Source organism: Mchenga conophoros, linkage group LG20 (genome assembly GCF_057382185.1).
Source record: "Mchenga conophoros isolate Kocher_MC1m ecotype Shallow Benthic linkage group LG20, M_conophoros_male_GT1.1, whole genome shotgun sequence".
NCBI lineage: Eukaryota > Metazoa > Chordata > Actinopteri > Cichliformes > Cichlidae > Mchenga > Mchenga conophoros.
This window is the reverse complement of record NC_140545.1, coordinates 3,210,327-3,225,886: the sequence shown is the minus strand read 5'-3', so window position 1 is coordinate 3,225,886 and position 15,560 is coordinate 3,210,327. Positions and strand designations below refer to the sequence as shown.

General features: G+C 41.7%; 1 protein-coding gene and 2 non-coding genes across 3 annotated transcripts in view; 1 reads left to right on the top strand and 2 right to left on the bottom strand.

The window, feature by feature from the left end:
- The first annotated feature begins 1,300 nt into the window (after positions 1-1,300).
- LOC146550083 (adenylate cyclase type 6-like) overlaps positions 1,301-15,560 on the top strand; it is a 33,063-nt gene continuing 18,803 nt past the window's right edge. Inside the window, exons 1-3 of the mRNA XM_085259680.1 lie at positions 1,301-1,618; positions 3,670-3,867; positions 3,968-4,874. Coding sequence (XP_085115806.1) covers positions 3,969-4,874 — 906 coding nt within the window. The 5' untranslated portion in view covers positions 1,301-1,618; positions 3,670-3,867; position 3,968. The remainder of the gene's footprint in view (positions 1,619-3,669; positions 3,868-3,967; positions 4,875-15,560) is intronic.
- On the bottom strand, positions 6,292-6,363 carry trnac-gca (transfer RNA cysteine (anticodon GCA)). Its single transcript has one exon. It is a non-coding gene; the product is annotated as a tRNA-Cys (tRNA).
- Positions 9,872-9,943, bottom strand: trnac-gca (transfer RNA cysteine (anticodon GCA)). The gene has a single exon. It is a non-coding gene; the product is annotated as a tRNA-Cys (tRNA).

Below are 15,560 nucleotides of genomic sequence, written 5' to 3'. Positions count from 1 at the left end.
AAATTTTGTTCTTGTCTAGAAAAGACAAACGTTGATCTAAAACAACTTTTTTTAAAAATAGAAGTTTAGCTATAAATTACAGTTTTTTGAACAGCTGTGTGGTAAACTGCTGTTTCAGTGACTGCTCAGATATTGTGAAGAATTTTGCATTAGGACAACCCCTACTATACACAGTGTCCAAGAAAAAGGAGAAAAAAAGACACATCTGGTCTGAAAACAGCACAAAACTTCAAACTCGAACTTTGAGCATTAAAAGAAGCTAATGAAAACTGGCAGCACAGTTTTGGACAGATGAAATCAAAATATATTTATTGGACTCAGATGGCATCCAGCATGGTTGGAGTGGACCTGGCTAGGATTACAACAGCTGGAGGTAGATCTATACAAGCGTTAACCATGCTGGACAGATGACATTTGTACATTTTTCTGTGAACGCAGGTTTAATGCATTTTGAAGTGCAACAATGCATAAAAGATCAAAGATGATTTCTAGTCTCAAGACACTTGAAAAACATAAATTTCCCACACAAAGCAATCATGAAATTGCATTTAAAGGAGAAGTGAAGACTGTCACCAGTCTCCTAAATTAGAGACATAAATCCAGTTGGACGCCTCGGGAGTATTTTAAAGTTAAGCAAAGACCAAAACAAACAAAATAAGAAGCAATTTTCCATTTTCTATTCTGTTTCTTCTGCACCCACACTTGTGTTGCCCTGGCTAATATAAAGTCATTTTAGTAATATTTAGGCTCACATTAGTAAAATATGGTGCTGTAACATAGATTTATGCAGCAGTCCTTCCATGTAAAAGCAGAGTAAACTAACTTACAACTGTGTGCATTAATGTAGTCATACTGCGTGCTTACTGAAGCCCAATATTTAATATTCATTGTCCCTGTCAGCAAATTGAGCACTTGTTGAGCTCCTAGTTCACACAGTTTGCACTGAGTGATTTTTGGTGGTCTGTGCAGCCATTAAGCCCGAGTCAGTTGTTTCTTAATAAATGGTTTTGATGTACTTTATATAAGACCAACTGTGATGATTGTAAGAACTGAATAAAAAACAGTTTAGAGGTCAACATGATCGCTTCGGGAGACTTTTGGAAGTTTTTAGTGGATAAATCATCGCCACTAGGTGGTGTTTTGACAATATTTGCATGCAATGCTTAACAACAGCTTCTTTGTTCTCTCCTAGCTTGCTATTAATCTGCACGCTGTGTTACAACAAGGGTGAAGTAAACGAGGAGGAAGGAACAAATGGACATAATGACGGGCAGGAGAGCGGATCACACTCGAGCGGGTGGAGACGCACGCACGTCACCTCTAGGGGGACTCCTGCGATCATGAATGGGATGGGAATGTTGGACTGGAACTGTCAGTGTGTGTGTGACTGTGTGTGTGTGAGGGAGAGAGATAGAGAGAGGGAGAGAGGAGCGCTGTGAATGTAGGGTCGTAGCTTTGGCTGGGAAGAGAGAAGGCTGTCCTGCCAATTTCGCAGTTTTCCCTTGCTTTCCACAAGGACAGACCCGCATCCGAAGTGTGTCACGGCGGCTGCGTAAAGACCGAAGACAGGGCTAAGCTCCACTGCAGTGTTACGGTTACTCCTACTGGATGTCCACTGGTAAGTACACTGCATGTCTTAAGCTTTGTATTGGGCAACAATGTGAATTTGCTACAGCTCGGCGACACTGAAAAGCAGTCAAAGGATAGAGCCGTGGAAAAGACTGGGAGCAGTTGACTTGCACTGGAGTGTGTTTTGCTGTGATGACTGCGGCGGCGTTGAGCCGCCTGAACTATTCAGCGGGACTGTACACTACTGTACACAGGCGCAGACATCACTTTATTTATGTAATGTGACATTTAACGCGAAGAGGCGAATCAGCCGAGTGACACTTGGCGATTCTGCCCAGAGCGTTTCACCAGCGTCCTCTTGCCCAGTGACCTGTTTGGAGTCCAAACATAATGACGTACGCGTTTATGTTGGGGGAACAGGCCCGGTGTGTAGCCCTTTTACAGCCCTTATCACTGTACAGTAGTCCTGTGAGCTGGATAGCACATTCATCCGATATCAGAGGATCAGCTGCCAAGGCAGAAGTTGCCCAACGGAATGTTTTACTCACGACAAGTTAGTAGAGGCGCTGATGTGTGGCAACCTGCACTTTCTTCTGCAACCCACACACTCCCGGCTGACTCCAGACTATCCGGGTCCAACGCCGTCTCCATGAGATTTGTGGTTAAAGCGGCTACATTTGAACACTGGGAGCAGTGCCTCAGTGGCTACTTAGAGCGTCCTGTTATGTAATGCGCTTCGGCCGACTGCCCCTTATTCAGACACAGCCTGGGCCTACACGTGTAATTGCCAAACATGTTTTCGGACATCAGAATCATGTTAGCGCCGGTGACCGCAGGACTGTTGCTGCTCCGTGTCAATGTGCACAATAATACAGATATTTGCTCGTACGCATCGTCCTAATTTTTAAACGCACGCAGGACGGCTGATTCCAATGTACACATGTGCAATGTACAGATTCGTTTCGTGGTTTATGGCAGATGTATGCCTGCATAGATTGCATTACATAAGAGCCGCATGTCGCAGTCTGACCTGTCGTAAATGTATAAGGATGAGTCGAGGACTAAGGTTGTTTCTGCAGGAAAAATGAAGGTGAAGGGACACATGCTTGCAGTGTGCCAGAGTGGGTCATACGCCAAAAAAAAAAATTTAAAAAAATGCACCCAACGTGAAACAGCATGCTAATTACTTTACCAGTTTGTAAATGTTGTGATCAGCTATTAATCTATTATTAAGTAGGAAGGAATTTAATTAAATAATAGTTACTGAAGAGATGGTTTCCCAGCTTGCACCAGTGTGGGTTATATTTAACATATAGTTAAATAGTTATCCTTTTAGTTTTCAGCTTGGCAGCTTTCATGTTAGAGGCTGCTGTTGATTATAAACATGTGTGCACTTCATGCTTGCTCTTCCCACCATTAGTCTTAGCTCTGTCAGCCTGGGAGATTTGCTTAGAGTTTAGAGGTTAGCGCTGTCCTTGACATGTACTGCTACAATCCAGCTATAGTGAGTCATCAAAGCTAATGGGGGAAGCATGGACAATTTAATCTGGACTGGAGAGCTCTTGATCTCTGATGGTGCCCACTCAGTAGGCCTTTGTTGTCAAATAGAGCACACCCATGCCTGCCCACTCAAGATGTTAGGGGCAGATTTCGGTGGCAAAGCATGGCAGAGTGCTAGCCACCAAGAAGTGGTGTTTGATACCAGTTGTGGAAGCCGGCAATCAGTGTAGAGCTGGTTGGAACGGGACTGCATTCTTTGTCATGGTTTCAGGATAAAACTTATGAACGGCACCTGCTGCACGAGGCAGGAATTAGAGGAGGTTCTGCTTTTACAGTTCAGCATTTTGCAGGCAGAACAAAAACATTTGAAAGTGTGGTCCCAGGCTGGCTGAGGCATGGAAAGAAAAGAAGTGGAATGGGCAAACCATACAAAGACGTGCACATTCAGTGGCATAAATAGGCCCTATAACACCAAACATATGTGTAATATGAAAAATGCATACTATTAATGTTAATGCAATCAGGTGATATTCCCTCATGCTTTGTTTGCTTAACAATATCACATGTTTTTTGTGTTTGGTTTTTCATTTGCTTTTACAGGAGAACAGGTGGTTTTTAAAGGCACTCGGTGGTGTATAGAGTTGACACACTGACTGTTTCTACAAAAGAAAGCAACTCAAATGCAGACGCCCCTCTGATGCTTTTGGCCAATTTGAGCTCATGGTGTGTGCTCGCTGGGGTAAACTAGTGGCCTGGCCAAAGAGCGCAGTGTTGCTAAACACAATTAAGCCAACACAGGTGAGACGATTCTCAAATCTCTATATTAAAAGAGATTAAAAGCTTCAAGATCAGTACTGTTTTATGTGAAACATTACCAATTGTATGTTGTGTTTTGTAGGATGTCATGGGCCAGAGACCTCTTTCCAGGCAGAGTGGACCAGCGAAAGACAGCATGGGGAGAGCGCAATGGCAAAAAAAGGAAGGACAGCTCGTCACTATGCAACCCACGTTACATGAGCTGCCTGAGGGACCCGGAGGACTTGGAAACCCCTAATGCTGCCCCTCAAAATTACCACTGTGGGGCAGGCACCAGTGGGAACAATTTTGGCCTGCGCTGTGGCTGGCAGGAAGACCACTATGCGAAACGGATGGTTGGTGGTGGAGATCTGGGTCTAAAGGCTGTGAATCTGGGCTTCGAAGACGGTGAGCTGAAGGGTAGGAAAGAGGAGGAATTAGGACAGTTCTCTGAGGGTAGCTGCAAGACAATGACTGCCGCAGACTGTTGTATGCAGGTCGTGCGGGTTTTTCAATCCAAGAAATTTCAGTCCACCAAGCTGGAACGTCTTTATCAGCGGTACTTCTTCAGGCTCAACCAGAGCTCTCTGACCATGCTAATGGGAGTTCTGGTGGTGGTGTGCGTTGTTATGCTTACCTTCCACTGTTTCCAACCGGAGTCAAGCCTCAGACCTGACTACATCTCAGTACTGTCTGTGGCCATGGTTGTTTTCCTGGCGATGATGGTGGTGTGCAATCGAAACGGCTTCCACCAAGATTACATGTGGATTGTGAGCTACCTTGTGATCGGGGTACTGATTGTAGTGCAAGTATATGGGATCGTCAGCGTGTCCCCCCACAGTGCATCAGAGGGCATCTGGTGGACAATGTTCTTCATCTACATTATCTATACCTTGTTGCCAGTCAGAATGAGAGCTGCTGTGCTTAGTGGAGCTGTGCTGTCCATCGTACACATAGTCACCTGGTATCTCAGCAAAGACAATAAGGATAAGTTCGGTTTTTTTAAACAGGTAAGTGATGACAATAATTCTAGAATAGATGGAGATATGCATTTATATTTAATTTGATCTTATTTCAACATCCATAGAGCAATTGTTCAGTAGAATATTTATTTCAAAACACTCAGTTTGAGTTACTTTCAAACATCATTTATGTTTTATATTGTATTATTTTTTTCAGTTTTTTACTTTGCTTCCACGTGTGACCGGTGTGTTTTTGCGTTGTGTCTGACAAAGAAAGGTAAAAGAAAGAAAGACCTCCAAGTAAATAACTTGCTCGCTCCAGCTCCTACAACCAAACACAAACAGTGGGGGAGAGGGTTAGCTCAACCCATCACAACTTCCAAGCTAGCCAGAATTATATATTCATGCTAGCATTAACGGCGCCTAAAACACATTTGTGGCACACACATACTACACATTTATAGCATCTAACAAAAACAGGCACAATGATGACAATAATTGAACTAAAGACACACAATCAGAAACATCAGGGTGGCTAAATATACATTATATGTGTGTTGTACAGGGTCTGGAAAGAAATGACACCAACCTCTCCCACAGGGTAATTGTAGAAAAGGGGAGAGGCCAAAGGGGTACACTGTATTTATAGGGTTGCACCAAAGAAGAAGAAGGACAATGAGGAGGGGCTCCAACTGATAAAGAACATAACTACAGGCTTGAAGGTCCTAAAAGTCAGGTATAAACTGGAAAATAAAATTTGTGGTCTAGAACACATTTTGTGTAATTATAACAACATGTAATGTCCGTTACACACGGAGTCAGACATGCTAGTAATTTTTAAAAGTGGTCTTGAGCAATAGTTCTCCAGGATTTCTGAAAGTCTTTGAAAGTTTTATCTTTGGATCGTGGCTGCTTTTTCTCTCACTTACAGTTCAGTCCTTGTACTTGACCACTTTCAGAGGAATGCTTGTTAAGCCACTTAACACTGACCTATGAATCAGTAAAGCATAAAAAGGCCCCTAACTCAAAGGGTGAACCAGTGCTATGTCTAAAAACAATGGCTGGCTTAACAAAAACAAAAAACCATTTAAAGGCATTATGTTATTGCTATCCTGTCACAAAAACACATAAAATGATTTCATATTTCTTTAATGGAATCTATGAAAAATGTCAAAGATAGCACAGATTATGTTTGCACCGACAAGGTGATTCCCAAAGAGCTATTAGCCAAAAACTTGTCATATCTTGAAATTGTGTTCAGTGTGGTCATAAAAATTGTGAGAAAACTAGAGAATTTCCTGCAGACGAACAATCTCTGTAGGTCAGGAATATGACATTTAAAAAAAAAAAAAAAAAGCTTGAAGACCCGAGAGACGCACCTGTTCCTTCAGTTAGGATGTCTTGAGCAACAGCTCGCCAGGATTCCCCCCAATATTTTTTTCTTTTCCCCCTCTTGAGCTATTACAGGGGGTATCCGGATTTGAACCGGAGACCTCTTGATCTGCAGTCAAATGCTCTGCCACTGAGCTATACCCCCTACACGAGAGCAGTACCGGGCTCCAAACCGTTAGCAGATGATCCCTCAACTGTTCGCCATCACAAATGATCTCAGTGGAAGGGTGGCTGCCAACAAGCTATTCTTAATGAAAAGGCAGAAACAAGGAAATGTCTCAAGGAAAGGAAAGGAAAAGAAACAAGGAGAAAAGGCTGAGGTATGACAAATTGCACAAGAGCTGGCCTGGAATATCAGTGGGAACAGGTCCTATGGCGTGATGAATCCTAGTTACTAGTATGACACTAGCAGCCTAGGAGAGAATTTAAATGTGTGTCTTTGTTCAAAATTCCCCTAAAAATTCACCCTAAAACTAAATTTGTCCCTTAACAAAGAAATATGTCCGAAGCTTTTTTGTTTGGCTTACTCCTATTGGATATCCAATGGTAGTAATGACGCATTTTGCAGAACTCCAAGTTTTTTGTTTTGGTTCAACATCACAATTACCGTAATTGTCGGGCTATAAGCCGCTACTTTTTGCACAAGCTTTGAACCCTGCGGCTTTTAGTCAGGTGCGGCTTTTCTATGGATTTTCCATGATTTTTGTGATATCGTAAGACGATTTGTTTTGTTTGTTCCGCTGTTGTACGGCACTACGTTGCCTGGCGGAAGGATCGGGGTTCAAGAGTGGTATGTTAGTCACATGTCCGTCCGCCAGGCAACGTAGTGCCGTACGAAGTAGCGCGAAAAACAAACTTCAAAGTAGCGCTACGCATTCAGCGGGAGGCGTGGATGACGAACGGCGATAAACTTGCGAAAAGCAAGTTATGCCCAACTCCACCGGTGGATTCTGACAGCGTGGAAAAGTGCGAAAACATCCACGATCACCAACGGATTTTGAAGGGCTGGACTGCTGCATGATGGAGAGGAGGACACCGCCACGGCCCTTCTGAGGGTGTTCGACTCTGACACTGACAACGAGGATTTCTTTGGTTTTGAAAGTGACAACGAAGGAGAGAAGCGGAGAGTGGATGACGAAGCCATCCTGAGCCTGTTCGTTTCCGACATTGGAGAAGAGGACTTTGGTGGTTTTAGTGCGCAGGAAGAAGAGAAAGATGGTGAATGACTGACTTTTCTTCTTGTTAAAGCTGTGTCACTGCACCTGAGCCTAAAAGGTAGTCCGAATCTATTTTTCTGGTGTGCTATAGGTTACTGTTATGTACTACATGTGCAAATATGTACCCATAACTTGTTTTTCAAAATATTAATAAAAGGGGTGTGTCTCCAAACAGCCATCTCTTTCCTGACAATTCCCTTTGTGCATATTCTCTTACATATGATAAGTCAACATTGAAACACCTGCGGCTTTTAGTCAGGTGCGGCTAATGTATGTACAAAACAGGATTTTCCCCTGATTTTAGCTTGTGCGGCTAATATTCAGGTGCGCTTTGTAGTCCGGGAAATACGGTAAGTCTTTTTATAAATACATGCATAAACAGGAATACGGTTACATGGACCAATTTCTTTTTTACAGGAAGCCACTGGGGATTTGTTTTCAAAAAGATAGCGACGGTCACGTCCATGTTTTGAAGCTGAGCCAGTATTATTCCCAGTAACTGCCTGTGTATGAATGTTCTTAAAATTTGTGAGTAAACAAGACAAAACATCTCACACTTGTTGATTTGTGTTAGTCTGGGCCCGCTATTATCACGACACAAAGGAGTACAATGTTGTTACTGTACTCATCAGTGGAAACGGCCTACTTTCTCTTTCCATCAATATAGGACAAAGCATTTTAAAGGCTCTTAACCACTTTTCCATGTCAAAGGTGATGTACTAAAAGTAGATGCTACTGTAGATCTCAGCAGTTTTCAAATGAGATTTTTAATGAGCTTACATTATGTGCTGTAGGGCAGCTACCAGCAGCTCTTTTGGGGTTTGTAGAAGGTCATCTGGGTTGAATGAGCCCATTTAGCTACACTGTGGAGGAATATCATGATAATGTAGCATGGTGCCATCCAGGCCGCCAGTCCCTAAAACAAGGAGGCTATTGTACTGTAGTAAAATGAAATGGGGTGGGGTGGGATGCTCAGATTGTGCAATGAATTTTATGGAAAACAGAATGATTACTTCTTCATACTGGAAGCTGTGGGGAAAAACAAAACAGGATTAGGCACTTACAATGACTTCAGCTCCCAGCACACTGGAAATATTTCTTCATCACTTTTGTATGTTGGTTCCTTCTGTATGTGCTGTCAGTTACTCATTGATTTTATCACAATTTACACTGTGTTTGCATTAAGTGGATGTGCACCGACTGCACTATTAAACTGTACGTAGTGTTTTGTAAACAAAGTAGACCTCCAGTACAGAAATAGTGGATGTCCTTCAGACCTGCAGCAAACCATTTTTTTTTATCAGCTATTAATCCGAACAACCTTCGTTTCATTAAATTCATGTTATACGCTGATAGATGTCAAAGTCACAGCCAACTTTCCACAACGCCAGTGTGTTTAGTTGTTTTTTATATACACGGAAAATGGACTGGTTCTTATATAGTGCTTGTCTACTCTATGTGAGCACTCGCTTTTTTACTACAAGCCTCATTCACACAACTGCTTATTCTATGTCTAAGCTTATTTAATCTCACATTCACACACTTTCTCTTAGGGGTTCAGCGGGTCGGTGGCGTTTAGTGGGTTTGGTGGGATTTGGTGGGGTTCGGTATCCTGCCCAAGGAGACTTTGACATGCAGTCTAGAGTCTAGATTATATCTGCCAAACAGAAGCAAGCTGTTTGAAATTCTTTTGATTTGTAGTGAATCAATCTCACCAACATGTCTTTAATTTGTATTTTTATATTATTGGACTCTACTGGAATAGGTCTGCATAATTAGAGGTCAAAAGACTTCTTTATCCTATATCTTTATTCGCTGATATCCTAGACAGCCAAGAGTCGAGTAGAGAAAATGGTTGAAAACTGTATTTAGAGAACTTTAGGTTCACCTGTTCGCCTCCTTATTTACCGCAAACATCTATCATCAGCCAATCACATGGAAGCAGCTCAATGCTTTTAGGCATGTAGACATGGTAAAGGTGACCCACTGATGTGAAAACTAAGCATCAGAAAGGAAGAAAGGTCATTTCAGTGACTTTGAATGTGGCATGGTTGATGGTGCCACGTGGGCTGAATATTTCAAACCACTGACCTACTGGGATTTTTCATGCATCCATCATTCATCCATCTCTAAAGTTTGAACAACAGATTACTTTAAAAATTGTTGCCTGGTCTGATGAATCTGAGTTTCTGCTGCATGATTTGCTAGGCCCAGAATTTGTCATGAAAATAGTGAGCCATTCTTTATTGTATCAAGTGTTTAGGCAGCTGGGAGGGACAGTTTCAGGAGATTTCAGTTGAGAAATTGTTTTCGGCAATTGTTCTTTGGACTTTTGGAAGGTCTTCCAAAAAAAAAAAAAAAAAAAAGCTAAGGTCCCCTTCAGATCTCAACTGCTCTCACAGTTCTCAGAGTTGTCTTTTCCATTGGTGGCTCTATAGGGGGCATCTGGAATTGAACCAGAGACCACTTGATCTGCAGTCAAATGCTCTACCACTGAGCTACACCCCCTATGCAAGAGTTGCACCTGGCCCTTCAGATGATCTGTAAACTGTTCACCAATGCCCCACCACAAATGGTTTCTTCTTGACATCCACCCTGGTGGTGTAATGATGTGATTAACATTTTCTTGGCACACTTTGGGCCACCTAGTACCCATTGAGCATCTAACAAACACATAACAAGTTTTTTTGCGTGGGCTGTTGCTGGAAGTCACGGTCCCAGAAACTGCAGGAGGAGTGGAGCAGAACAAAGTCCAAGGTGTTTAAAGTCCAGTATGAAGTTACCACTATCTATGATCTATGATTGCTCTGTGTGTCATGGCATGTGCAGCCACCTACCAGGCCTTTTCAGAGCAGTTTTATGGAGATGCTGGTTTCCTTTTCCAGCAGGACTTGGCAGCTGCCCGCAGTGTCAAAATTACTGCTGGTTTGCTGACCATGTCGTTATTGTACTTAATTGGTAAGCCAACTTGCCTGATATTCCATACGGAATATGGTCAAGAGGAACATTAAAAAGATCCAAACTAGAAATAGAGCTGAGCTCAGCAATCAAAGCAGCATGGGCTTCAGTAACACCACAGCAGTGCCATGAGCTGATCACCTCCAGATCTGATATGGACTATTTTTTTTTATGTTTTTAATTTCTAAATATAGCTTTTCCCATATAAATGTATTAAATTTAAATTAAAAAAATAGATAAGTTCAAAAACATGTGCGGTCTGACCCTCTGTTACTGTCTTTCTCCACCAGTCATGACTATTAATCAACCAGATGAATGTGCAGCCATTATGAAGAAGGCAATATTGACATAACTCTACTGGTACATTGAGGGTATGTGTTAAGTGCTCATGTCCCAGAGTGTACAACGTGACTACGGGCCCGTTGGTTTGATGTCCTGTTTAGCTCTGGCCCTGGCTGTTGCATTGGTCTTCTGATGATGTCCTGCTACCTTGCCTGAGGGTCTGGACCCTCAACACAACATGTTCCAGTTTTCTAAACAATCAATGGACATCAGACTGTTCCAATCTCTTTTTGGCTTTACTAAACATGGAGGAAATCACATTTTTCCTTCAATTCTGTTGTTGTATAACAGTGTAGCACACTCATTTTTTGCATTTATCATCTCAAATTTATATGGATTTCATGACCAAGATTTCTGTTTTTAGCTTTAAAAAATGACATATTCTTTCATTTAATCAGCTCTCGGGTACTTCTCAGTTGTATGAATATTAAGGAATAACGTTCAGTCTGTCACTGTGTCTGTATCACACAGCTAAGCCCTTACAAACCTCGGTTACTCTGCTTCTGGGACCTTATCGACCTCCACCCCATTGTGTGCCTGAGCCGTTTGTATTTTTCCTGCAGAGATATTCATGCAGAATTAGAGCTGAGAAGATGTGAAACCGATGATAACGAGGACAAAAGTGGTCTTTGTGAGGGACCTCCACTATGAAGCAGGAGGGGTGAGGGGTGTGCGGAGGTTACGCTGGTGACAAGGGGACAGACACGGATTGAGAGCATGAAATAATACTAGGCTGACTCACCATGCTTTAAATGAGCTGCTATTCTCTTTTTTTCTCTCTCCACTCTTTTTTTTTCTCTGAGTCATAATTCCATTCTTACAAAATCCCTCTCAGATGTGGCCTTTTATTTCATAGCCGACAGAGACTGAGCTCACCCTACTCATGGGGATTGCTTCCATCCATAGATCTCCACATTTCACTGTGCTCTTCTGCTCTGAAGAGCCTCCTGAGACAACTACAAAGAGACAAAGGTGAGACTGTTTCAGGAAGAAGCAAGTTGTGCCGTTGCCCTGCAGATTCAGGGTTCAGGTGAACTTCTGTCAGTCTTACAGGTAGTGCTGCCTGTTAAGATTTAAAAAGACTGTCTGCACAACATTTGTGCAACATTCTCTCAGGAATGTGTTGCATAATTTTTAGGCTTTGTTCATTGTGTTTTGTTGTGGCTCAAAAGGCACTTTGGACATCATTGGTTTCCTTTTTCTCACAAATCACTAACATTTCATTGCTTTGTCCTTTTTAATTAGTTTTCGAACGAGGAAGAAGCATAGCATCTCAGAACATCAGATTTATTATCCAACTGACGATTTCCAAATTAAACCAGTGCCTGTGAGAGATTAACAAGCTGTATCCCTTAAACTCTAAAGCTTCTCTGTCAGTTAACAAATAAGTTATATATGTTAGTCCTCAGTGATTAAGCTGTTCTCATAATAACACGTTGTATCGCATCCATACATTTTACTTCAGAACAGTTCAGATGGCTTAATTTGTCTTCACTTTTATTGCTCACAGTTACTTTTTTCTTTAAAAGGCTTTGATGTGGATGACATGCTGTCTGAGTTCGGCTCAAGTTGTTGGAAACTCTTCTTTGATATTTGATGGGTTGAAATCCCTTCCGTGTATTAACTTGGCAACTGAAGAGTAAATGTATTATTTCCTCATCTTCTGCTTACTGGGTTTTTCCACGCTTCATCCCTTTAACTGGGTTTGGTGTGAAGTCTGTTATGAGAACTTATGTGTTGTGCAAGCTGTTTCATTCCCAGGTCTTCACATCTGCTGGCGCCAAATATAAATGATCATTTCCTGTCAGTATTAGTTGTTGTGATTGGCCTTTCTGACATTTCTGCTCGGCTACTGGATACTTAACATTATAATCTCAGATCCCTGCTCTAGCGTGTGGACATGAAAAAGAGAGAAACACAACTGTAGTTTTCAATAAAATTGTGCAATAATCAAATAAGTTTGGGGGTTTAATTCAATTCAGCTTTATTTATATAACCACAACAATAGCCGCCTCAAGGTGCTTTATGTTGTAAAGTAAAGATAATAATACAAAGAAAACCCCAACAATCAAGCGACCCCCTATGAGCAAGCACTTGGCAACAGAGGAAAGGAAAAACTCCCTTTTAACAGGAACAAACCTCTGATTGATCGGACGGGGCAGCTATCTGCCGTGAGACAGGACAAAAAGACATACTGTCGAAGAGAGACGGAGATTAATAATAACTAATGATCAGTTGCAGATTGGTGTAGAAAAACAGAGAGTGAAAAGAGTCAAGTTAAGATTATAATTTTAGCTCATAGTGCTGAGCACTTGCTTGGTGGTTGAAAGTAAGTAACAGCTGGCATTATTATAGCCATACTCCGTATGGGAGGTCATGTTCCTTATTCTACCATTGTTTCATTGGATCAGTGTTTCCAAGATCTATGATTGTATTGTATTATATGTGGGTCGAGGCTACACATTTTCATTTGTTTGCAGAAACAAACAAATATTTCCATAGACAAATACCAACTCTTTCACAGAGCAGTGGAAGCTGTGAAAAACACTACCCCTTGACACATCAGCACAACCAGTCTGCACTCTGCTGATTGTGTGGTGATCCGACACCTGAGGAAGAACCTGTTTCTTTTGCCAAATTGCTTTGGGGTCGGCGAATGTGGGAGTGGTGGAAACACACTGATCCTTCAGCTTAACACTGGTGAAATTTGTCAATGAAATGTTGCAAGCATGACCGAGGCATGCATAATGCATTTATGCCAGAACATTTGTGTTGCATAAGAAAATCCAAAAGCAGCTACAACTTCAGCTACTTTAACCCTTTGAATTATGACGGGCGCTATGTCTGATATTCACGTGTAGGGAACAGCCTCTGCTCTCTGCTGCTAAATGAAAATTATAGAGATCGTCTTGAATTTAGATGGTACCAGCTGTGATGCTCGGATGTTCTTGAGTCATCGGTTCAAAAATATTACACATTACACATTTGCACTTAAAAATACAATACAAGTTAAGTACAGAAAAACAAAACAAACAAAGAAAACCCCAAAACAAAGTTAGACATGGATGTAAAGTCAGTCAGTGTCCCCATAGCTCTGCCACTTTATTCAGTCAGTCAGACTGCATTTTTATTCACGCATGATCATGAGACAAATAGAGATGTGTATTGTTGCCAAAGTCATTAAAACATTAAACATGTCAGCAGTATGACCCTGTGTAAATAACTATGAGATTACATCATTTGAAAATGATCAGACATGGTGAAAGATTTCATTAAAGACATAGTGAGCATGACTTCAGTATGTGTTCATGCATAGGATACCAACACTTTTTACACCACTCTACTATTTGCTGCTGTTCATATACTTAAATGAGCAGCCAGAAAGACTTAAGCCTTCATTTTCAGCCTGAGCTGTTTGGAGCCAATCGCATGTCCAGTATTACATACGTGTTTTACAGTCATAGTATTGCACTTACTGCATTGGCCACAGTAAGTGCAATACACGATCTGTCTATCAGCTTCACTTGCAGGCCTCGGAGCGCCTCCCTCCCTTTGCTGCTGTCAGATGGTGAGAACTCATCGTCAGGTACTTCACCTCCCAAACAATTCAGTAGCTGAAATAAAAGACCCCACCCGCCCACCCCTCACCCCCTTTACTCCCGACGCCACCCTATCAGAGAGTGAGGAAGTTGTGACTCATCCAGTTATTGTATTACAGCCAAAGGCAACAATGCGAACCCGGATAATTTTTATCACCATGGGTGGGAGAAATTAGGATTGACAATAAGTGAAACATTACTGTTAAAATACAGAGAGTGATAAGGGAAATAATAGCCAGGCTAATAATAGCTGTGTGAGTCAGGCAGGAGGAAGTGCAGGCTTCTAATAACAGTTCATGGTTTACTAACAACTTGGCTCCCTGCAAAAGTAAATACAGGGATTTGAAGCTGAACTGCCATGGCTGACAGCCAAGAGATATATATTAGGAATCCATTAGTGGTGTTAAATGTGCATCTGTGCGGCATGTATGCCCCTAAGCTTTTAAAGGCGGTTTTACTCTGGATATTGTTGAGTGCAGTACCGATCCCAGTGTTCGTGACAGGAAGGTGAATGGGTCTCTGTCAAAGGTCACAGTTACACTAGCCAACTGTCCTGTTATCCTGGCTAACTTGGTTACAGTTACAAAACTGTAACAGAGGCGACATATGTCAGGCTGGAGTGAGGAGGTACTGATAGGGTGAAGCTGTAATAACATGTTTGCTATCAGTGTACAAATAGGCAACACCTTCTTTCTAATAAAATAGGAAGAACACATGTCGAATGTAATAGACTACATAGATCCTCATTTATGCGCTGTGCTGTGCAATACTGTGTTCCAGCTGACCAGAGCAGATCTTTTAGCTCATGTCATCCAGTGTGTATAGATTTTTTTTAGGTTTAAATGACTGGGCCTCTGAGTATGCTTTTTTTCACATTTTAAGTGAATGTCATCAGATATAATAACAATACCCCAGGCCCATGATTATAATTCACATCATCAGATTTAATCCAAATCAAGGTGAGCTCTGTCTTGTGTTCGTGCAAAAAGCTCAGAAAATATATGTTTTATGCTACGTTTCTAGTTTAATTATTATATAACTTCTGTGAATATGGAAGATAAAATAAACAGTCGCTTCCTGTTGAAATGGACAGAGGTGACCAGGACATTTCTTGTTGTACATTTCTTTGCGTTTCTCTAAAATTGTATTTACTTATACATCTATTCTCAAATTCTGAAACGATGCTCATGTTTTAGGCTTCATAAACGTGCCACATGGCATTTCCA